The sequence below is a fragment of the Lissotriton vulgaris genome, chromosome 7 (assembly GCF_964263255.1).
Source record: "Lissotriton vulgaris chromosome 7, aLisVul1.2, whole genome shotgun sequence".
Taxonomy (NCBI): Eukaryota; Metazoa; Chordata; class Amphibia; order Caudata; family Salamandridae; genus Lissotriton; species Lissotriton vulgaris.
The window spans coordinates 1,428,725,241-1,428,750,466 of NC_141695.1; the positions used below are offsets into that span (position 1 = coordinate 1,428,725,241).

Consider the following 25,226-nt stretch of genomic DNA (forward strand, 5'->3'; position numbering starts at 1 on the left):
GTGATTTTGTGCGTTGTGAATCCTCTTGGGAATGTGTAGCATTCGACATCATGAAGCCCGTAGGTAGTTCAGAGATGTCCATTATTACTCTCATAGGTGTGTTTTCTAAGTGGCCTATAGTGAAAATCATTAAGAAGTTCGATATCAACACTGTACTAAAATTTTCTGATGATATTTTTCTAAATGAAAGTACCCCGGCCTGTAATCATTAGCAATAATGGTGTGCAATTTACATCTGACAAGATGAAACACTATTTGAATAAGTATGGGATTATCCACAGAACGGGCTTTTGGGTTGGTTGGGAGCGCACAGCTGTTTTTTGTTTGGAGTTTCAAAGAGGTTTGTATATTTTGTTGAGGTTTGGTGCTACATGCAGGTGGCACGTCCGTCCAACGTGCGTTTGGTAGATGCAATAGGTTATTGTGTTCCCATGTAACCTGGGAACATCCCTGTCTTCTGTGCACACTGCGGGTGCTTAAATAAGCCTCCAAGACATTAGGTGTGTTGAAATGTTTTTAATCATCATTTCTTGTCATTGTTTTCATGACAGGAGAGTTTCACGTAAGTTAAATGCTTTTGAAATGGCTCCAATGCATTTCGGGTTTTATACCCTTCATCTGGGAGCTTCTGAAAGTAAGTGAGACATAGCGGTGTGTGAAAATATATTCAGATAAGCTAGCAGTCGTAGCATGCGGGGTGGGTACGTGGTGTGGGGGATTTGCCGAGTTATACTGGTTCGGGTTGGTTTTATAAGTGTGTCTAGGGAAAATAACGAGGTGAAGAAGTGCATGCGTGTAAAATGCCAGACTATCACAATGACCCCTAAGATTCATAAGAACCTGATGGATCCTCCTTGCAGACCCATTGTCTCAACAAAAGGCTCCCTCCACGAGCCGGTAGGGAAATTTATCGACCGATACCTTCAACCGATAGTGAAAAACATGAGTAGCTACATCCAAGATACCACAGACTTCTTAAAGAAACTGGCACAAATAAAAGTGGGCCCTGGCCAACATTTTGTTCTATGTACTGCGGATGTACGATCACTATACACATCCATCCCCCATGACGGGGGGATAGAAGCAATGGAGAAGGCCATTCTAGAGAGCAACATAGAGAAAGAGATGCAAACATTTCTAATGGAACTAATAATCTTCACGCTGTATCACAGCTACTTCCGACAAGAGGACACTTGGTACCTACAACGGTCCGGGACTTCGATGGGCAATTGTGCCGCACCGACCTATGCGAACGTGTATATGAAGCTCTTTGAAGAGGAAAACATCTATAACAACCCCAACTGGACAAATCATCTTAAAATGTACGCTAGATACATAGATGACGTTTTTATTATCTGGAAAAGCACTGAGGAATCTCTAACACAAGCATTAACAACCCTCAATTTAACGAATGATAGAATACAATTCACGTGGGAAACCAACCAAAGAACAATCACCTTTTTGGATGTAAGAATCACAATGACAGAAACTGGCTTCGACACGGATTTATTCCGTAAACCTACAGACAGAAACAACACACTGTTATACACCAGTTTCCACCAAGGATCCCTTAAGCGACACTTGCCAACATCCCAGATGTTAAGAGTTAAAAGGATTATCTCTAACCCCCCAGTATCTGAGTTGCGACTGAACGAGATGGGTAAAAGATTCCAGGACAGAGGTTACCCAGATAAAATCATACAAGAAGCCATACAAAAAGCCCGGAATACCCCAAGAGAAAACCTATTAGTCCGAACCACCAAAAAGCAGGAAGACAGGATGGTCGTTGTATCAAGGTTTTCCACACACAGCACAGCTTACAAAAAGACCATCTTAAGACACTGGCCAATTCTAGCAGCAGAACAAGACTTTGGTGACACATTTAAGAATCCCCCCATCTTTGCCTACACCCGCAGTGCAAACATAAAAGAAATCCTCAACAACGACGCAACCACCAAACATCAATACAAAGGTACCCAACCATGTATGAATTGCGGCAATTGTAATTGCATAATCAGAGGTCCTTCCATAAACCACCCAATGAAAGGAAACAAAATTAAATTGAAGGTCAACGCCACGTGTGACACACAGAATGTCATTTATCTAATCAAATGCCCATGTGGCAGCACATACGTTGGAAAAACCGAGAGAAAAATAAAGACTCGTATCAATGAGCACAAGTCAAACATAAGAAATAACAGCACAAGATCCAACGTAGCAGTACATTTCACAGAGTCTAGACACAACGTGTCACAACTCAAGTTCCTGATACTTGAAGTGATCGAAAAACGAGAGGGTAAAGACAATCACAAAGAACTTCTCAAACGAGAGATGGCATGGATTTATAGATTACAATCAATGAAACCAACAGGACTGAATGATCGTTTAGAATATTCATGTTACCTATAGAACACCTCTTGGTGTCTGATGCCATTTACTGACTGGCCTGCAGTACGATTGGTTACGCACGTGATGATATAATCACCACACTTCGCTTATATTTTTTTGCCATTACTATTGTTTTTCTACACCTTCTAACAAATGTACTTATGTTATTTTAATGTTATTTACATGTTCCTCATTGTTGCACACGTCGTGTCCGTTTAGTTTTCCCAACACACGCCCCCGTTTGTTATTCACTCACTTAAGATGGCCGCCACCCGCAGTCCACCTTCTATTTCCACACATCCCCGAACTAACCCACACTCACTTCCCGGTCCGCGAGGAGCAGGGACGCTGAAATAGATCATCCGCATGAAACGGAGCACGCCGACACCCTGTAAGTACCGCGCCATGACCCGTACTGAGAGGTGCCTTATGCACACATTTGACCGACGCAAATCGATAAATTACTAAAACGAACCCGTACCTTTCTTTTACAGGAACCGCATGGTTAACGGTCAAACGTGAGTTCTCAGGTCCCCAATCTAGCACAGACCACTGTTTTTTAAAACCTATAGACCACACGCTATTTGCATGCCACACCGACCATAAACGAGCACGCCAACCTGGCATTTTACACGCATGCACTTCTTCACCTCGTTATTTTCCCTAGACACACTTATAAAACCAACCCGAACCAGTATAACTTGGCAAATCCCCCACACCACGTACCCACCCCGCATGCTACGACTGCTAGCTTATCTGAATATATTTTCACACACCGCTATGTCTCACTTACTTTCAGAAGCTCCCAGATGAAGGGTATAAAACCCGAAATGCATTGGAGCCATTTCAAAAGCATTTAACTTACGTGAAACTCTCCTGTCATGAAAACAATGACAAGAAATGATGATTAAAAACATTTCAACACACCTAATGTCTTGGAGGCTTATTTAAGCACCCGCGGTGTGCACAGAAGACAGGGATGTTCCCAAGTTACATGGGAACACAATAACCTATTGCATTATCCACAGAACAACCTCATTGTTTAACCCCAGTCGGAACAGAATGGTGGTACGCTACAAAAGAGTGTTGAAAGCTGCTCTTCAACCAGCTTTCTGGAATATTTTTCCTTTTTTTTTTAAATATCTTTATTTGGCAGCACATAAAGATTGATAATATCAAATCTACATATAGTAGGCTTTAAAAAGAGATTTTTCACATAATTCTAAATAGTAGAAATTTGGTAATACATACAACTAAGAGATACATTTTAAGTTTTAAAGCAATATATAACAACTTAAATTTAGCAATTTCAAATAGTGATCACGACAAGTATCAATTCATAATCAAGATCTATTAATGTTGTTCCAAGTTTCTATAGGCGCCCAAATTTTGATTCCCTGGGCTCTTCCCTTCTTTCCTTTACATGCATAAATAGCTTTCTCTTGGTTAAATATACCTAAGAACCGAGCCAGCCAGATTTGGAAGTTAGGAGGGTCCACGTCCTTTTAGCGGGCAGTGAGTATGATTCTATATACAGCGGTTCCTAGGAAGAGATACGTTCTCTCTTTCTTAGTGTGCATACGCATATTATCATGTCCCAGAATATATAAAGTGGGTGATTCAGGTAGGATATTGCCGAATACTTCTTGCCAAAAAACAGCTATCATTCCTCTAAGAGGTGTTAGTTTGTCACATTCATATAGCATGTGGATCAAATGTGCAGGACTTATCCCGCATCTTGAACACTTTGAGTTCGTTCTTTTACCCCATGCGTGTAATTTGGCGGGGGTATAATAAAGGTATATTGTTTTATATAGCTGGGCTTTCAGATTAGAAGAAACAAACAGCTTAGTTAGAAGGTGTGGAGACATATCAATATCCACATTAGGGTTATTTAGTTTCGTTGCCCAACCCACTTCCGTAGTCTCCATATCATCCCCTTGATTTTCACTTAGGATTCCATAAATAGTACCGATCCTGGTTGAATCCTTTCCCAGAACATCAAATAAAGGGTTATTGCTTAAAGAAATATTGGGAACTTTCAAATTAAGGATCGTATTTATTTGGATGAATTTAAACGAGTCGGTATCTCGAACCAGAAAATTATCCTGTATATACTGAAACCGATCCCGAACCGAGAGGACGAGGAGGCAAGATGGCGGTCGCTTGAGACCTCGGTGTGCACTGACTAGTCTTAAACTGAAAAATTATGCGGAATACACAATGGCAAATTCTGAATAATTGAGGGAGACTCCTATGAAAACCTCAACCCAAATAGGGGCTAAAAATTATGGAGTACAAGGTTTCTTTGGACTCTATAGCGGCTCATCAAAATCAAGTGAAAAAACAGCTGGTATTGCTGAGCTATCTAATCGACCTCTCCATTATCCGATATCTATGTACTACTAACCATAAGTATAGAAGCTCCTGCCTGGCTTACCTTCTGGGACTACGTGAGCAGAGTGGTGCTTCAGTCCTCTACGAAGGCTGCGGTGACTGCAGTGACGAGTGTAGCATGGCTCCGAAGAATGCGGCGGTCGCGGCCGCGAAGGCAAAGGCAAGAGCAGCGAGAATGGCTGCGTGGGATGCAGCCGACTCGACTACATGTGGATCCTGAACTCCCCCTGGTAACTGAGAGGACCCCGGCAAAAGCTCGAAACAGGCAGGAGTGGCTCGGAAGGGGAGCCAGACTACTCCCTCTGTCGTGGAACTTCTTCGGCAAAAACCGGCAAAACTACTTCCGGGTCAGAGCGGGAGGAATCAACTGCCGCCAGTTCTTCACGCACCAGTCCTGGCTCTCACAGAGGATACTGAGGACGCAAGTTTGGAGAGGAACAGGGCGGCGAGCAGCAATGTGGCGATTGTCGGAGCAGATGCCGTTTGCACAAATTATGATGACAGGGCGACTCAGGAGGTGACAGCAAACACAGTAAGCATCTTGCAAACTACTCTAGGTATACCAACTGCTGGGAGTAATACTAATAAAAACAAAAATGATGTCGGGGTAGAAGAACTGCAAATACAATCCGAAGGCAATATATTGTTAGGGGGTATCACTTCCACCGTCTCTCTAACTCTTTAAGCCAATACCCATAATGACAATCTTCAACTAATTGGCAGCTCGCTTGCCAAGTTAACCCAGGCGAACCTTCCTGTAACAGAGGTAATGGAGCCAACAGGGATGGCTGGACCTCTGACCGCTCCACCCGATAAGGATCCTAGCGATTTCTACTCTTTCTCGGATGAATTAGGTTTGTCCAATGATACAGCCTCCCCATTTAGTGACTCTAGGGATAACGAAACCAGTTCTAAAGAAAACAGAACAACACAGAAAATAGTATTAAAACACAGAAGGAGTCATAGGGATTCAGCAGAGTTGACTTGGGACTATACGCCCTCAAGTAGCCTTTTGTTATCAGCTGCTACAGCCCCGCAAGAAGATCCCACTGCATCACAAACCTTGGGGGCGCCTACAATTGAGACCGTACTCTTAGCCATAGCGGCACATAGGGAAGAGACATCTCATGACTGTCGTAAGGCCCAAGCAGAGCTCTGTAAGGTCCAGGGTGTGGTTCGCAAACTCTCAAGAAAGGTGGGGTCCTTTGGTGATCGAATGACTGAGATCGAGGCCAGAGTGGTTACAAATGAATCTGAGATCGCCACGAATCAAGAACAGATTAACCTCCATGAGACTGAGCTATCAGATGTCAGGTGGAAGCTTGAGGACATGGAAAATCAGCTACGCCGAAACAACCTTCGCGTTTTAGGGGTTCCAGAGGGAATGGAGGGGGGAGATGCGCGATCTATTCTGATTCAGCTATTTCGTGACACACTTCCAGAACTGTCCACTTGGAACTTGGATTTAGAGGTGCAGCGTGTGCATAGAGTTCCTCTCACGATTAGACACATGCCGAAACCTGGAGCATATCCTAGGGCCCTCTTAGTATACTTCGGCAACTTTCTTTGTAGACCGGCAATCTCGGACAAAGCCAGGCCAGAGGCTAAGAGAACCAGAGGGGCAATATCATATTTCGTAGGAATATTTTTCCTTAGGAAGTACAGATTTTTAAAATCGTTATGGTCATTCAGAGTCAAAGTAGGAGCTACAAAATTCTCACCTTTTGAACTGATGAGGGGGAGGAAGTCAAGATCGAAGTTTAACCCTGGACGGTTGACTTTGGGAGTTGTGAGATGGTCATCATAATCTAATACTGCAATACAAGAAAAATAAAAAATATTATATTGAAAATTACAGCACAAAACTTATGGATGTAAAAGTTGGACAGTGGGTGAGGAGTAAATAACCCAGAAAGATTCCCAAAGGAAATAGATTTTATTAACCACAACATATTGGTACAGTGATAAAGAATCTGTGAGGTAAGAGGATGGAAAATGTTCGAATCTTAAGAGTAGCGTTGTGGAACCAGGAAAAAAAACAAAGGAATAAACAAAAGTTTGATGTTAGATCAAAAGTTAAAATAAGTTAGGGAACAAGAAGGTTGGGAAAGAATGGATGTTGGGAGGAGTGAAGGAGAGTCAATGGTCTGCCCTGAGAATGTTTCTGAGAAAGTAGTGGGAAGAAATTTCTCCGTCAAGATGCAGGGACAAGATGAAGGAGAGTTATAAAGTGCCCTAATGCGCTCAATGAATATTTGTGATTCAATATCTTGAAATGTACATGTATTACTTAATAACGTACGAAGGATCATCTTTAACTCCCATTTATGGTTATATCAGTGAATTTATTTTTGTTCACATATTATTATGAAGTTAATTTTCGTTTTCGTTTGTTTCTATAAGAGTGTGGGGGGGTGCCGTGTATGTAGTAATGTCATGTGGAACCTTAACATGTCATAGGAATTGTAGAATGAAAAGATGCCATAAGAGGTTGCCCAGAGAAGCAGTTGCTGACTGGCTGTATCTGCTGGGCTATTTATACCGATGTCTTCTGTTTGAACTTTGCTACAATAAACCTGTATGGATTTGCAACAGAGCTTGTTGTGAAGTATTCATGACAGATAGTAGTTTCAATAATGACAATAGTGATTTTGATTGTAATCTAGTCCTAGATTTTCGACTGACATATATATGCAACTTGGCCTATTTCAGAGAGAAGGAAAACAGAAGCTCCAGTGAAGACGAATCTACACACCTGGATGGTAAAATGAAGGAACTGCCTGTATCTCAAAAACAAGTGGAGCCCACCTTTCCTCTCACCTACAAAAAATCACTCAGACTCTCCTCTGATCAAATTGTAAGCTTTATTTTTTGTCCTGTGTCTGAGTGGGCTAATGTGGGACGGAATGCGCATGCCCACTCTGTTTTACTAGAGGAACATGGCAGAAGTCTTAGCTCAAGATTTATGTATACATTTATTTACCCACAATTGAGAACATATTAGTTGTTGGGAATGACAGAACATTGTTGAACCTTATCCAGATAATGGTTTTATTTAAAATCCGTTATTACTGGGAAGTGGTGTGCGCACTTGTGCTATCTCACTGCTGATGTATTTGGAACATGCATAAATGTTGTAACTAATCACTGAGAAGGAAGTCAGGGCAAAGTCCTATAATGTTGAATACTAACCTCAGTACCCTGTATCCATGCCTTACTCCAGTTTTTTTCTAACTGCAGAGCTGCTTGAACCTGAGGGATGGTGCCAATGATGCTGTGTTCAGCGTAACTACACAGTACCAGGGCACCTGCCGCTGCAGCGCCACCATATACCTGTGGAACTGGGATGACAAGGTTGTCATTTCTGACATTGATGGCACTATCACCAAGTAAGACCTGATTCCTTTTAATTCCTTCTCTGTGGTGCCCGGGTGATTCTACAGACTGGGAGCAGTGGTGGTTTCACTCTTGGGGCATCTGGGAGGGTTTCTCAACTGGCCCACGGTTCTGTAAATGAATAGCAAAAAGGCAAAGTGAATCATATCAGATAAGCATGATATGGTTGTCATCCAGCCCTACCAGCATTTGATAATCATGTGCCTAACAGTAAGTCTACCTATTTCTCTTCAGGACAGTCTGTCTGTGCTCAGAATTCTCTCACAGACCTATTGCTCTGTGAGGCAGATTTTGACTGGCATTGTATTGCATGTATTGGATTCTGTGAAGGTATGATGTTGTGATCCTGGAGGCATACTTTTTGATAATGGCGTGTCTCATATTAAGTACATAAAGAATGGTAAGTTTTTATGTAACCTAGTCTATTGAATGAAGATCTTAAATTATAAGGGATTTATACAAGTGCACTACTCACTATTTAAAATGCAGATTATTTTGGTTGTATTGAAATCTATGGTATCATTGGCATTGTACAATATATAATATTTTAGCATGCCAATAGTAGATGGATTTCAATACAGCCAAAAGAATCTACATTTCAAATAGTGACTAGTACCCTATATAAATTCCTTATTTGTTGAGGTTTAATGCTGTGAGATATATATATATATATATATATATATATATATATATATATATATATATATATACTTTGACCAAGACCTGTTGTCGAAATGCGTAGCTGTGGTAGTGCTGGCAATAGCCTCTTAATAAACCCTGGAATATATATACTAAGCGAGTGCAAGCATTCTATTTTCGTGGTGAAAGATGTATATATATATTACATTAAACTTCAAGTGTACAGGGTTCGATACATGCACAGTGCCAGGTACATTTAGTTTGAAGTGCCTGCATTGTACCAGGAACATTTACCGTGTATTGTAATTGGACCTTTCAGAATACTACATGTAGGTCTCAAGCCTCTCTTTCTCTTGAAAACACAGGTCTGATGCCTTGGGCCATATTCTTCCACAGCTGGGAAAAGATTGGACGCATCAGGGAATTGCAAAATTGTACAATAAAATCCATTTGTAAGTACTAATGGAAAAGTTACCTCTGTTTTGTCAATGATATTACTGTGGAGAATAGGTAAGAGGGAGGAGCGATTACTAGAGAGAGAGGAAAGAAGAGAAAACAAGTCTAAATAAAAACAGCAAAAAGGATAGAAGTAATTTGATTCTGTTGCGATTCTCATTAATTCAAGTCTAGATAGTCTTTCATCTCTTCCAGAGCTTGATCAAAATAGTAAAGGTTTAACCAAACCACAATAATGCTTCCTTTCATCATGGAATTTAAGCTGAGCAAAAGAGTAATGCATCAAAAATTAAATGTTTATCTGTAACAAAAGGCCTTCCTGTTCCGGCGGGCATTAATGGTAGGAGTATCTCATGTCTCTGATGAACAAAATAATAACACTTTCACTGTTTTCTCCTAATTAATAGAGATCAATCAGTGCCAAGTATGGATTGCTTTCAAGTGTGTTCCTAGTTAGGGGACACAGTTGTTCGACTTAATTAGACGGGGAAGTCCCATAAGCATAAGAAATCCAAGAAGTTTGAAACGAAAGGCAGGATTGCGTTTCTTGAAGATGAAGTGTTTATTTCACAAATACTCCACCAACTACACGGAGCGGCAGCCTAGTACGGTGATCGAACGTCAACTGGCAGATGCCATTTGACCCCGACCAGCGACCACTCCATGCGTGAGCCACATTCAAAGAATTACATCAATGTGGTTCTAATGCATCTTGCGCTGCCCACGAGATGCATCACCACTAAAACATTGTTACCAACATTACAACACCTTCCCCTTACAAAAATCAAACAAGAAAGTCATGTTACAAAAGAAAAGTATTAACTAAACTAGCAAAATGATATGAATAAAAACTCTGGACATTAATGTCCTAGTATCTAATAAAATCCACAAACCTTTTTGGTGTCTTAATGACACGTCCCCTGGATGAACTACTAATACATGTGTTAGCGTCAACCTTCGGTAGGGTGTTCGTGTCAACCTGAGATGAAGAAGGGTCTTGAGGTGGGGCAGATCGAACAGGGGATCTCACCGAATCCAACCAATGACCCCAATCAAGATCGTCCTCAATACTTTTCCTTCTATGGTGCATTATCTCAGTTTGTTCAGGGGACACTTTAACAAGTTGTATTTTGTTTCACCACCACATATTTCCCTCGAAAGCAGCTCCTTTACTGACCTTACACACCTGTTAAGGCATCAAAAAGTTTGACTCTCCTTTCTTTACTTTTACTGGTTTCTTAATAAGAACCCAGTCCCCAACCCAAACGTCTTCACCGTACAACCGACATTTCTTGTCAACATTTTCCTTCATATGGGTCTGTTTAGTAAACACCCTGTCCGACACTTCCTTCAAGTTAATTTGGTCATCACCAGACATCTGTCTCAACCACTGTGGGAACAGAAGGGTATGTGCTTCCCTGCCCCTCAGCAAAGTAAAAGGAGATATTCCAGTAGTACAGTGGGGAGACTTATTGTAATTCCATATTTTTTGCTCGATAAAGTCACTCGCATCCAACCCAGATGCTAATGCTGCCTGAATCCCTTCTTTCACAACCGTATTCTCTTTCTCCATTAGTCCATTTGATGTGGGAGAGTTCAATGCAACCCACCCTCATCGCCAGATGAAATGAAAGGCGGGATAGCGTTTCTTGTAGATGAAGCGTTTATTTCACAAATACTCCACCCACTACATGTAGCGGCATCCTAGTACGGTGATCGAACGGCAACTGGAAGATGCCATTCGAACTCTGACCAGCGACCCCTCCATGCGTGAGCCACATTCAAAGAATTACAACAATGTGGTTCTAATACATCTCGCGCTGCCCGCGAGATGCATCACCAGTAAAACATTTTTACCAACATTACAAAGTTGAAAATGTCTGACTTTTTCCGTCAAAGTCTTGCCAACAAGACATGTGAGCATCATCACTACAGGCCCTGCACGTCTGTGGAACCTGAACCTGAGTCCGCTCTGTGCTTCCCTTATTTTACCAGAGCACCTAGTTATAGGAGTTTTATGAGGCCTTGTGTAGGAAGCTGGTTCTGTATATACTACACCAAAATGAGGTATAGTGTGCACAGAGACCAGTGGATTCCCGAAGGTAGGCAGAGGTAATAGTAGATAGCACCTTACTCTCTATTTGTGGTAGTGTGGGCGTGTAGTAAGGCTGTATCAGAGAGTAGTTTTGAGCACTTGTTGGACACACTCAATAGGCAAATGATGTCACACACTCAAAGACTGAACTTAAACTAATTTGATTTGTATAAAAATATTATTTAGTTGTATTTTATTTCCTAGAACCTAGCACACCTGGCACAAGTAAGTGTATGTGGTCATTTTCAAGGCAGGTTCAACAATCCAAGCAAGCTGAATGAAAATGACTTTGTTACAAGTTTGTAAATGCTTTCAATACAGTGGAAATTACTGTTAGATTACTTTGGATTACTTTATTTATTCATTTAGTGTATTTATAAAGCGCAGTCCTGTCACCCAAAGGGCATCCTGGCGCTTGAACTTGAGCGGTGGCACTATTCACTTACACAGCAATTTTAGGAAACCAATGCGTTTTTAACGCTTCCCTGAATGGAAGGTAGTCACTGTGGCTTCTCAAGGAGAGTGGCAGGGAGTTCCAAAGTTTGGCCGCTGCAACACTGAATGAGCGGTCACCCATCCTGACTCTCTGAAACCTCGGGACTACCAACAAATGCGCCGAAGAGGAGCGGAGAAGTCGCGGGGCAGAGTACCAGGTGAACATGTTCTGCAGAGGTATCGGGCCCAGATGATGTACTGCTTTAAACACCAAACAAGTGGCTTTGTACAGCACTCTCAGATGTACCGGGGGCCAGTGTAGCTCTCTCAAAGCTAGGGTAGAAGAACTGGACCTAGGGCGTGAGAGCGCCAACTTGGCGGCCATGTTCTGCACTCGTTGTAGCTTCCCCACCAGATTTTTTGGGGCCTCCAGAAGTAGCGCATTACAATAGTCTAAGCGACTTAGTATGGTACCGCGAACTACTTCCGGCCTGGCTTGGGCGGGGAGAAGGGGCAGAACTTTACGCAACATGCGTAACAGCATCATGCACGTAGACGTGGTTTTATTGATGTGTATGTCAAGCTGCAAATTTGGGCCGAAGATCACCCCCAAGTTGCGAGCAGAGACCGCAGCCGATACTGGCTCGGGGAAGGAGGCATGCCAAAAGTTCTCAGGAAGTGCCTGCGAGATCCAATCTGTGGAACAGTAGAGGACCTCCGTCTTAGCGCTGTTAAATTGTAAGGAGTTGGCCCGTAACCAGTCCGCTGTGGCTGCCATGCAGCGGTGGAATGTCTCCAGCGAGACCGCATTGTTGCCCTCCAAGGAAAAGACCAGCTGGGTGTCGTCGGCGTAATTAAAAGCCGAGACACCAAAAGATTTTATAAGCTGGACCAAGGGGCGGAGGTGCAGATTAAAAAGTATTGGGCTGATGGCCGAGCCCTGTGGAACCCCCTGCCCTACTTTCCTTGGCTCAGAACAAAATGGAGGGAGCGAGACCAGCTGTTGCCGACTGCCAAGATAGGATATGAGTGCGTGTATCAAGAGGGAGAGAGAGGACCAGATAGCTAGTCCAGATCCCCGGTTTATATGTCGATTAATCAAAAAGAGACTAGCTAAGAATGGGGTTGGTATGATGTTTATATTATAAAGATCATGGTGACTCAGTTTAGTTTTGTCAATTGGTGGTGGCACCTGTTCGGTGTCTTTAGAAAGCCCTCACCCACCAACCTAGTTGGTGGCATGCTTCATCATCGGGCCCACCCAGTGACACCTAGCGTGTCCCGGGTGTGCTACGATGCCTGATTACAGCGGAGCAGGTATGTCACTGTGTGTGCGATGAAGGGTGATGAGATTGTGAGTTTAAAACGGCTTGGCGGGGGTCCCAGTACCCGGAGGGTAAAGAAGCTTTATTATCTGGGCCTCCGTCAGCGGTTAAAAATAAGGCTGTGGGACGTTAGAGGCGAGTTACGACCTCCCACGTCCTTTAGAGTGTCAACATGTTTCAGCCAGTGCCTTATCAATATGCTGGCTTTCTTCAGGACTGATAAAAAGGGGTGTGTAATTAAAACTAGTGGGTGTGTAGTGCAGGCTATGTGTCTACACGCCCTAAAGTGTATCTAACTGTGAGAGGGGGGATTCCCTTCTCAAGATCACGCTAGTTTTAAGTTGTTTTCTCTTCAAGGTTATTTTAGTGGCAAGGGGTTGACCAGGATTTCTGGCCAGCGCCGTCTTTGGACCTGTTGTGCCTCCTTCGCAGAACCGGTCACTGGGTACTGGGACCCCCGCCAAGCCGTTTTATACACAGGTGAACTGGTGCCACCACCAATTGACAAAACTAAACTGAGTCACCATGATCTTTATAATATAAACATCATACCAACCCCATTCTTAGCTAGTCTCTTTTTGATTAATCAAGATAGGATATGAGCCAGTCTCTTGCATCCTCTGTGACCCCACACTCTTCGAGTCTCCTGACAAGGGTCCGGTGGCAGACCGTATCGAACGCGGCCGACATGTCGAGCAGCACTAAAAAGGCTGCCCGACCACTGTCGACACGCGAGCGAAGGTTGTCCAATACGGTTACAAGCGCAGACTCCGTCTCGTGCCCGGGGCGGAAGCCAAACTGTGCCTCATCGAACCACCCGATGTTTTCCAGGAAACCTGAGAGCGAGCGGGTCACCCATTTTTCCATGATCTTAATAGGAAAAGGGAGCAAGGAAATTGGCCGATAGTTGGAAAGACAGGTCGGGTCCAGCGTTGGTTTCTTGAGCAGAGGTGACACTACTGCTAGCTTCCAACACTCGGGGACAGATGCCAACTCCAGAGGCTGGAGGCAGATGGAATACAACGGTTGAAAAAGTTCCGCCTGAAAAGCCTTCCAAAATTTGGGAGGCAGTGGATCACGCGGAGAGCCAGAGGACACCGTGTTTGCCAAACTGCAGAATTCCTCAAAAGAGGGACGAGGAAAATTTTTTAGTTGCCGTCGACTGGAGAGAAGGTCCGGAGCTCCCAAGCTAAAAGCTGGGATACTCAACTGGGGTCGACTGGATGAGCCGTCCGGAGCTCCCAGACCAGGGACGAAGGCACCTGTCTGGGGTCGACTGGACAGGTCAACTGGAGCTCCCAGATCAGGAGCTACTATTGGAAGACGCGATTCGGTCGGCTGGGGTCGACTGGATAACCCGTTCGGAGCTCCCAAGCCAGGACTAGAGCCAACTGGTCGGGGTCGACTGAGCGGGCTAACCGGAACTCCCAGACCGAGAGCAGCGGGCAGGGGGTGTTTTAAGCCCTCTAAGATCTTAGCAGTCTTCTCTTCAAAAGCACCCGCCAGGGAATCGCACAGGGCCTGCGATGCGGGGACCGTATTAGCCACACATATAGGGTGGGACATGTCCCTGACGATTTTAAACAGTGCTTGCGATTTATTAGGCGCCTGATTCAAGGTGGATTCCAAAAAAGCCGCCTTAGCAAGCTTAATCTGCGCTTTATAGCCCTGCAATGCGAGCCTGAACGAGGCCTTTGCTGATGGTAAATATTGCTTCCTCCAAGCCCTCTCAGCACGTTTACAGCTCAACTTCAGCTGTCGAAGCTCTTCCGTATACCAGGGAGAAGCCCGGTTCTCTCTCCCACGAGACTTACGAAAGGGAGCAACCTTGTCCAGCGTGTTAGTAATCGACTGGCACAAAGTCAAGTAGCTTTCCTCCACTGAGTTACTCAGACAATAATTGTCTGGTAGTAAAGAAGGCAGAGGAGATAGGCTGAGTAGTCGAGACCAAGGTCTACCCAGTTTCGCCACTCCTACCCCGGCTGTCTCAGAGGAGTAATCACCTATACAAAGGGAGAAGGCCACAAGTGCGTGGTCCGTCCAGCATTGGCGTAAGATATCGGTGACCACTGCTAATTGAGCATCAGCATAAATCAAGTCCAAGACATGACCTCCCTTATGAGTCGCTGAGCAAACCAATTGCTGCAGCTGAATGTCACCAAAGGCCTGACAAAGTGTCGTAAACGCCCCATCCAATGGACCCCCCTGCCATAAGTTGAAGTCCCCCAGGACCAGCAGCTTAGAGTGAGTGTTGGATAAGTCATATATTAGGTCAAGAAAATCTGATAGGGAGGGTGCCGAGCCCGGTGGACGATAGCAGAGCACACCTGAGAGCAGCGTTCTCTCTAGAACTCTAATGGAGAACCCCATCAGTTCAAAACCCGAAACCTCACCAATTTTAAGCTGAAAAAGGCCCAACTTTTCTCTGTAGATGATACCAATTCCACCACCTCTGTTCTTCAGCCGAGGGGTGTGGATGATTTTAAAGCCTGGGGGGCAAGCAAGTCCCAATTCAACTAGGCAGTCCTCCCGAGTCCAAGTTTCGGTTAGAAACAACATGTCCAGACCTGAGGATTCAATCAGGAAGGCAATCTCTGTATGGTGCTTGCAGAGCGACCGCACGTTAAGCAAACCGCAGGACAGAGATTGAGATGGGAGAGAAACAGTAGTGTTCTGAGACTGAGACGCCAAAGTCGGTCTAAGTTCCAGAAGGGCAGCCCGGGAATAGACTAGGCGAGGAGAATGCAAGAGTCCAGAGGAAGCGGCCCTATGCGCGCCCGTTGCACGAATGGGCGCAAACGGGCTTACCTCTGGCGCACCTCCGGCGCGCCTATGACGCGCCCGCTGCACGCTTGGTCCACCATTCCTTTATGGTATTGGACCGAGCGGAAGTCCGCCTCCTGCGTCTCTTGACCTACTCAAGATGGCGCCAGGAGTGCTCACAAACTTCACCCCCACCCAAGATGGCGGACGGACCCGGTAAACTCACTCTATCCCGCCAAGTACGGGTGAAAAGCTGTTTTTGAGTGCAGGTAAGCCTGTCAAAATTCCCCGTCCTACGGAGCCGACACCAGGAAGACAGCGCAATAAAAGCGAGCTCTAGAAGCTCTAAGCGCGATGACCAGCAGCGCAGGTAGTTTAAAAGCAATGAGCGCAATTAAAAGTGTTGCAGCAGCGATAAGCGTATAGGCAAAAGTTCTGACCTGATAATGCACACGGTGGCTTAAATAAGCACACCAAGTGTGGAAGTCCGCCTCCTGCGTCCCTTGACCTACTCAAGATGGCGCCCGGAGTGCTCACAAACTTCACCCCCACCCAAGATGGCGGACGAACCCGGTAAACTCACTCTATCCCGCCAAGTAGGGGTGAAAAGCAGTTTTTGAGTGCAGGTAAGCCTGTCAAAATTCCCCGGCCTACGGAGCCGACACCAGGAAGACAGCGCAATAAAAGCGAGCTCTAGAAGCTCTGAGCGTGATGACCAGCAGCGCAGGTAGTTTAAAAGCAATGAGCGCAATTAAAAGTGTTGCAGCAGCGATAAGCGCGTAGGCAAAAGTTCTGACCTGATAATGCACACGGTGGCTTAAATAAGCACACCAAGTGCGGAAGTCCGCCTCCTGCGTCCCTTGACCTACTCAAGATGGCGCCCGGAGTGCTCACAAACTTCACCCCCACCCAAGATGGCGGACGGACCCGGTAAACTCACTCTATCCCGCCAAGTAGGGGTGAAAAGCAGTTTTTGAGTGCAGGTAAGCCTGTCAAAATTCCCCGGCCTACGGAGCCGACACCAGGAAGACAGCGCAATAAAAGCAAGCTCTAGAAGCTCTAAGCGTGATGACCAGCAGCGCAGGTAGTTTAAAAGCAATGAGCGCAATTAAAAGTGTTGCAGCAGCGATAAGCGCGTAGGCAAAAGTTCTGACCTGATAATGCACACGGTGGCTTAAATAAGCACACCAAGTGTGGAAGTCCGCCTCCTGCGTCCCTTGACCTACTCAAGATGGCGCCCGGAGTGCTCACAAACTTCACCCCCACCCAAGATGGCGGACGGACCCGGTAAACTCACTCTATCCCGCCAAGTACGGGTGAAAAGCCGTTTTTGAGTGCAGGTAAGCCTGTCAAAATTCCCCGGCCTACGGAGCCGACACCAGGAAGACAGCGCAATAAAAGCAAGCTCTAGAAGCTCTAAGCGCGATGACCAGCAGCGCAGGTAGTTTAAAAGCAATGAGCACATTTAAAAGTGTTGCAGCAGCGATAAGCGCGTAGGCAAAAGTTCTGACCTGATAATGCACACGGTGGCTTAAATAAGCACACCAAGTGCGGAAGTCCGCCTCCTGCGTCCCTTGACCTACTCAAGATGGCGCCCGGAGTGCTTTACAGATTACTTTCTGGATTACTTTTTCTACTCAGTGTGATGTCCCTAGATATCACACTGAGACATTTCCAAGAGAAAAGGAAAGTAAGCAGTTTTTAGTTAGTTGCAATTTGTCAAAGTTCCATACAAAACCAACTCCACACAACACTTTTCAAGGAAAATCAGTCAATGTATTCCTATGGAGAGAAATGAAGTTATCAGTTAACAGGTAAGTACTTTGTTGTGGGAGTTGGTATTCTGGGGTAAGAACCAGGGTTCCCCCAGGGTCAAGGATGCACTCTGAAAACACCCTCAGCGGTTGTCGGAGCAAAGCTCCTGTGGTTTAGCTTAGAAGGGATCCAATTTAGCACCCAAGGAACAACCGCAGAGGCGGCTGGGTGCAGGCTGCTGCTTTGTTGTCTGGTGCCCTGTTGGTTTCAATTGGGATTCTCCTGTTTCAACAAAGACTGCAGGCTCGGGAACGAATATTTTCTGGAGGTGACCACCGGTTGTAGAGGTAAGTTGGGATGCCTGTGGATGCTGGAACACCATCGGTTGAGCCACCCAAGGCCATGGGACTTCAGGTGCAGGGGTGTCTTTAGGCATCGGGTTTTACTTACCAGCTCCTGTCGCGGTCGGGGAGATCCTCCATAAAGAGGCTACAAGCTTCGCTGGGAGATTCTAGGCAGGTCAAAGATCACCAGATCTCAGGTCAGGATTGCCGGGGAGACCTCCTTGGGGTGTTGGGCCACTCGAACTCGGGCCGTGAGTGTCGGGTGCATAGCGGTGCAGACACGCGGATTTGGTCTGAGCCGGAGTCTGTGGGTGAGCAAATCCTGTGCTCACGGGAGACAAAGTCTTTCTTGTGGAAGGCAGAGCAGGTCCTCAGGGTTCTTGAGGATGCTGGCTGCAGGACACCCCAGGATTTCGCTTCTGCAGGTTGGAGGTGGGGACAGGCCGGGAGGGCTGGGGCAAAGTCAGTCGGCATCCTCTCCCTCTTAGCTTTGGCACTGCTTCTTCAGGCCTTCTTCTTCCTTTCTTCTTCATCGGTTCTTGTCTGAGGAGGCCCAGTTCGGGGCTGTCCCTAAATACTAGATTTAGGGGCCTTACAGGTAGGTAAGGGTTGGGACAATGGGTCCCATCCTTGGGATGGGTACACCCCCTATTATGCCACCCTCCAGTGGTAAGGGGGCATATGCCTCACTCTGATTGGCTGGGTCCCCTCATCTGCAAGATGGCAGGGACAGAGTTGTGCTTCACCTCACCTACCCAACCTGAGGGGTGGGGTTGGCAAAGGTGGGCACACCTCCCTTCCTGATGTGGTTTTCCCGCCGATTTTCCTGGCCAAATTGGGGGTCAGAACCAGTTGGGTCCAGTTGCTGGAAGCAGCAAAAGGCCTGGGAAAGCTCACAAAGGCGGCAATCCTTTGAAGCTTTCCCTGCGTGGACCCTGCCCATCCTGGGGGAGGAGGCTTTGCACCTCGTCCCAGGATGTGCCTTGTTTCAGACCCCCGAGTACAGCAGGCTCTTGACCCTCTTGGGGTCCAAATACATGTCTGGTGGTGGCAGCTGGCGAGCAGCCACTCAGCCTGGACACTAGACGTAGGTTGATTTTCAGGGGGCATCTCTAAGATGCCCTCTGTGTGCTTTTTTCATTAAATCCCACACTGGCATCAGTGTGGGTTTATGTGCTAAGAAGTTTGATACCAAACTTCCCAGTTTTCAGTAAAGCCATTTTGGTGCTGTGGAGTTCGTAATCACAAACTCCCAGTACCATATACTCTTAATGGCATTACAGCACTTACAATGTCTAAGAATTGGCTTAGAAACTGTAGGGGAACAGGACTCCTGCATCTGTACCCTCACCACTGGTATAGTGCACCCAGCTAGAGGGTGGCTGACCTAAGCCATGGCAGTGGGTTGTAGGAATAGCACACAGGAATGTGTGCCATGTCAACTCTTCACTTTGTTCTGCACCAAAACACGCATCCAGCTAAGGCAGTGTGTGTGTGCGTGTGTGCGTGCGTGTGTGCGTGTGTGCGTGTGTGTGTGTGCGTGTGTGTGTGTGTGTGTGTGTGTGCGTGCGTGTGTGTGTGTGTGTGTGTGTGTGTGTGTGTGTGTGTGGGTGTGTGTGTGTGTGTGTGTAAAGGTGCAGGGCCTCTAAGGGTGGCACAAAAAGTACTACAGCCCTTAGAGGCCTTCCCTGGCCACAGTGCCTTTACCCTTTACAAGTGGTCAAAGAGTGCCAATTGTTTTTTTTTCAATGAAGTTTTAAGGAAAGAACATAGGCCTTGGGTACTTGTTTGGCAGGAACACAGTCAAAGCACATCAGCAGTTTAGCAAAAAGTGGGGGCAACCATGCAAAAAGAGGGCACTTTCACACACCATGCGCATCATATTTGGGTGGCCTGGTCCCTTTGGAATGCCTTCTGGCTGCATGGGCGCAGAAGGGGTCCACACTGGCGGGTTCGCCCTGGGTGCCAGTCGGGACCCATGGATCCTGTACTGGATCTAGATGGAGCTGTTGGTGAGACCGAGACCTTCCTCGGAGGCCCGCTCCAGTGCTGCCTCCCCCAGCACCGCTGACTCCCCATGGGAACACCATCCTCTTCATTATTCCTGGCTCAAACACAGAATGCGAGAGTCTATGGACCCTTATGATTACCAGGCCCCCGATTAGGAAGATGACAACTAGTATGAGGAACTGGCAGAGGCCAGTGTGTTAAGCTTTCACATGACACTGGTCTGGTTTTTTCTCCTACCGTGGCTCTCGAGTAGTGAACCTCTCTCGCAATGCTGGTGCTTAAAGCAGCTGAGGTCTTGGACCTTCAGTTTCCCATGGTGGCTGTCAAGACGAATCTCTTAAAGGAAGTGCTTCAGCAAGGAGACAACCCCTCTAACTCCTACTCTCCTTCATGAAGACCTTACAGGCATCCTACTCTGGGCCTAGTCCAAGCCCTACAGACTGGCTCCTGTGCATACGACAATTGCCTGCCTTCATCGCCCCAATCATGGGGACCCCGTTTCCTCAACCAGCATCCACCTCTGGAGAGCTTGGTGGTCCAACCCCCCAAAAATTCCGAATCCACCCAGGCATGTTCCCTATCACTCCACCGGATAGGTAATCCAAGAGGCTGGATAAATGTAAATGTCAAGGTATTTGTAGAGCGCACTGCCACCAAGCGGTTTCCTGGCACTATTACTCATACCGCTGTGGAACCCTTCCTGGCTTTCCCTGTGAAGTGTCCACTCCTGGGCACCCCCAGGGTGAAGCCGGGCATCCTAGCGCTGTTGGGGCCAGTGTGGAGGTTAAGCAAGCTATTGCACAGAGTTGCAGCGTGGGGCCATGATTAGAATAGGCACCGAGGCGACAATTGTCAGGTCCGAGGAAATTGAGCCCAAGACCCGCCGAGGCGGGAATTGAACCCTGGTCCCGGGCCAGAACTCTGCATCAGGGTCTGCCGCTCTAACCATTGACTAAACTACCAACACGATTGCCAATACTGGACTAACTTGGATGCTAATCGCCAAAGATCTGGTATGAATAAAGCATATCAGTCTGCCATAACATTTGTTACTAATTTATTTCAATATTTTTTCAATTAGATTTCTTATTTTTTCAAGCAAAATTTATTGTGCATATCACAACTATATACAGAATATACAAATAGATACAAATATTTACAATATAAATCATGAACCACTATACAGTACATCCACACCGAAGCTTTCACACCACAAACATACCATTCATATCCCTATAAACAAAACAAAATACCTCTGAGGTATAGGTCTGTGTCAATATAAACATTTCATTAAATCATATAATGCAGTATATAATATCATTTGTAATGTTGAAAACAACAATAATTGATCAGACCAAATCGTATTGTGCTTGTCTCAGTACTTGAGATTATTTACAATTGGCACTGGACCTAAAGGTCGACGCGTTTCGAACCCCCTAGTTGCGAGGTTCTCCTCAGGACCAACCACGAATTCTACAAGACAAAAGACGATTGTACCAAATTAGCCTATCTGCAAAAACAAACTTGCATATTAGATCAGCCACCAAACGGCTTGCCAACGCCTACCTTAATTCTCCTGTATGTGATGTCACAATCTAGTCAGGTGTGGAGGTATCCAAAACGGACAACACATAAAAAACGAAAAAGTAACATTTATGACACTCTGTAAAAGGTTGGTGACTTTCATGGGGTGTGGACTGAATCAGAAAAAAGCTCACCTTCACTTTGTGCAGTGTTGACTTTGGGACCTAAACAGAATGTAGGAGTCATTAATGTCTAATTAAGATTCGTGTAGAATGCGCTTGCTTAAGAGAGGCAATTCAGGAACCCAATTTCATTTTTACAAAGTCAGTTGGTCGAACAGGCACAAAGGAGAGACCCTTTTCTAGTACTGCTATTTCAGGGGTTGATAACACTCGATCTGATAGATTGAACAAGGGTGACGTTGTTAGCTCCTGTAATGCTGACGTCTGGTCCTCATTTCCCATGGTTGATTCCCTTGACGTGAGCGGCCTCTTCCCCGCTGTTGGCCTCTGCCTAAAAAAGGCTGGGGATTTTGTTGTTGTTTTTTTTTTTGTTGCTATTTTTAAAGCGCGCAAATACCCATACAGGTGTCTCGGCGCTAGTGATCAGAGAACTCCTTACTCTTTGAGGGTGGTTAAACAGAGGAAAAAAGCCATGTCTTGAGGCTCTTTCGGAATTTAATGAGGGTGGGGGCAGTTTTGATATGCAATGGGAGGGTGTTCCATAATTTAGCAGTGGCTGTAGTGAAGCACCTGTCTCCCCAGGTGGCTTTTTTTTGTCCGAGGGACAGACAGCATAAAGGTTGTAGAGGATCGAAGTGTTCTGCGATGCTCCAATGGATGAAGAGCTATTTTTAGGAACTTAGGCCCTGGGTAGTTAAGGGTCTTGTAGGCTATGCAAAGAGCCTTGAATTTTATTCGGCTCCTGATTGGGAGCCAGTGGAGCTCTTTGATGCGATGGGATACTGATGTGAATTTGGGGATAGAAAGTAAGATTCTTGCAGCCGCGTTTTGAACGGTCTGGAATTTGTTGAGGACTCCTTCTTGCGCATTAAGAAGCAGAGAGTTGCAATAGTCCGTTTTTGAAAACACTAAAGTACTGATAAGTGTTTTGCCGGCTGACTGTGCTAGATATGGAAGAAGTTTCTTGATTTTTTTGAGTGTATAGAATGCAGATGATACGACGGCATTGGCGTGGTGGTGGAAAGTCAGTTTGTTGTCGAAGGTGACTCCCAGGTTGCGAACCTTGGTCACCGGTTGGGGGGGGGATCCCAGCTCCGGTGGCCACCATTGTGGGGACCATGCTGGTTTCAAGCTCCCGAATGTCATCACCTCCGTTTTATCAGAGTTAAGCTTGAGGCAGTTTGATGACATCCAGGAGCTTATTGCCTTCATACCCTCCTGGAAGTTGGCTGCCACGCTAGCTCCGTTATTGTACACCGATAGCACTAATTGCGTGTCATCGGCGTATGTGGTCAGTGCAATGCCGTAGGATTTTATCACCCTCGCCAAGTCCGATACATAGATATTAAAAAGCGTCGGACTTAGCGAGGAGCCCTGTGGAACGCCACAGGGGAGAGAGAAGGTCTGGGAGGTGAAATTGTTGTTTTTGTTGTTGGTTTTGTTGATTATTCCTGGGTACTGAGTTGTTCCTTGAATCAGAACTTATTCCATGTACTTCTTTTACTTTAGGCACATGATCAATCTAATTGTCACAAAAATCAGCACTTCTCTTTAAAGGATTTCACTCCAGCAATTCCCTTCAACAAAAACGTCTTAAGTCTCTAATAAACAGAAGCCACGGAACAAAGTCCAAACTTCATTTTGTTGAAATGGAATGCACCAAAAGGTGTAATAAAAGGAGGTAAATCATGCCAATCCTTACTGAATTTGACCTGATAATAGGAAGATGTTAAGTCAAGCTTGGTAAAAAAAACTTAGCGCTGCCCATCAATGTCACCATCTCCATTTTATTTGGTAGAGGAAACTTGTCTTCAGTAACCTCCCTATTAAGATGATGAAGGTGCACACAGACGAATCTCACCAGAAGGTTAGGACGCAATCCCACTGGTACAACCCATTGTGAGGCACTCCTTGTCACCAGTGTGAGATCAAAGTTGTTGTTAGAAAAGAAAAATGCTCCTGAGTGATAATAATTTTGTGTTTATTCCCTGGAAGAAACTGTCACGACCACGCTTCCTCAGGATCAGGTGATGCTTAAAAGGGGTCCACCTCCAGATTGCCCTTTACTCTGACTGTATTTATTACACAGAGCATAAAGGAAATCAGGCGAGGGAAAGGTAAGGAAGGGTCTGGAACGGGAAAGGGAGGCTGAAACGAGAAAAGAAGAAACACACAAAGGTAAGTACAAGAAATCACTACACTCGGTTAATTCTCGCTAGAACAACACCTACCACTTCGACTAACTGTGGACTGTTCTCCTCCTCTTTCTTGGTAGGTATCAGATAAACGCCTCTATACCCTAGCATCCAATTCTGTAATACATAAACAAAAAGAAGTGTTCACGCCTGAGGTTCTCACAACAAGCATCAGCATTCACCTCTATAGAGAACCATGCATACCTTCCAGCCTTCCCTTCTAAACGAAAAAGATCCCCATTGTTAACTCAGCCAAATAATAAAAGGGGAAAAAAATAGTTCCAATATGAATCCAAAAGTTAAAAGACAGTCTTGCACAACTAATTCAATCCGTGGAAGAACAAGTAAGTTTTGCCTCTTTAAGTCGAATCAAGTTCCACATTCAAAGTTCCAATCACTACTATAGCCAGGCTCTTTATCGTGGGATAGATTATCCGGATAATGTAACTGTACTTAACAGAGCGTCTCAGCCGAGAACGCTAGTACTCACGAAGTGAAGAAATCCCATCAATCATTCCACAGAATTGACAAAACGCTGGGACTCCGTTTTCTCCAACGAAAAAGGTCTCAGCCGAGAACCTTTCGCTAATTCCTCTTTTGCCTGAAGAAAAGAAACGGTTCCGAGATATGCGTTCGGCAGCCGCCTGAACGCGTGTCTCCGTAGCAAGAAATCCAAACAGTCTCTCCCGTGTCTGGAGGAAACACGGGCGAGTTCGGGAAAGCGCTCGGCAGCCGCCTAACTCCAGCAAACAATCCAAAAGGCAACAGCTCCTTTCGTGTCCCATCCGAGGCACGACGCTTCCAGCAGGAAACAAGAACGTTCAGCACCCGCTGAATGGAAAACAGGAATTCACAAACAAGATTAGAACCAGTCTCAGGTTCGGGTAGCAAAATCACGTACAACTTGCAGCCCGGAAATGGCCACCTAAATAACTGCCCAACTCCTCCCAGTCGGTAGGCATTATGGGACATGTAGTCGAATACGCGCTATGGCAATGTTACACAATTCTGAACAAGTTATTCATGTAGGCGCTTCATGTGGATCAAGGCAGATCATGACAGAAACTCCAGCCACCACCTTAAACTGCTGCACATAACTGATCTTCACCGTTCCAAATCAGAACTCTCTTCCATGGAAGGAGAGTTCATCATGGAGACTGGGAAACCTTGGATACACAGTCGAATAGGAAACACACTTCTAAAGATACACACTTCCATATATCTGGTAGGGTCAAGAACTAGTAAATCTTTTATAGGTTAATTTAAAGAATAACATTTATGTGCATACAAGCATATGCACATCCTCAAACCAGCCAGGCCGG

General features: G+C 45.6%; 1 protein-coding gene across 11 annotated transcripts in view; it reads left to right on the forward strand.

The window, feature by feature from the left end:
* Positions 1–25,226, forward strand: part of LPIN3 (lipin 3) — a 428,785-nt gene that overhangs the window by 369,247 nt on the left and 34,312 nt on the right. For all 11 annotated transcript variants that reach the window (XM_086932215.1, XM_086932217.1, XM_086932218.1 and 8 more), the window contains 3 exons: positions 7,498–7,642; positions 8,026–8,174; positions 9,186–9,272. In XM_086932215.1, the coding sequence (XP_086788341.1) occupies positions 7,498–7,642; positions 8,026–8,174; positions 9,186–9,272 (381 nt within the window). The remainder of the gene's footprint in view (positions 1–7,497; positions 7,643–8,025; positions 8,175–9,185; positions 9,273–25,226) is intronic.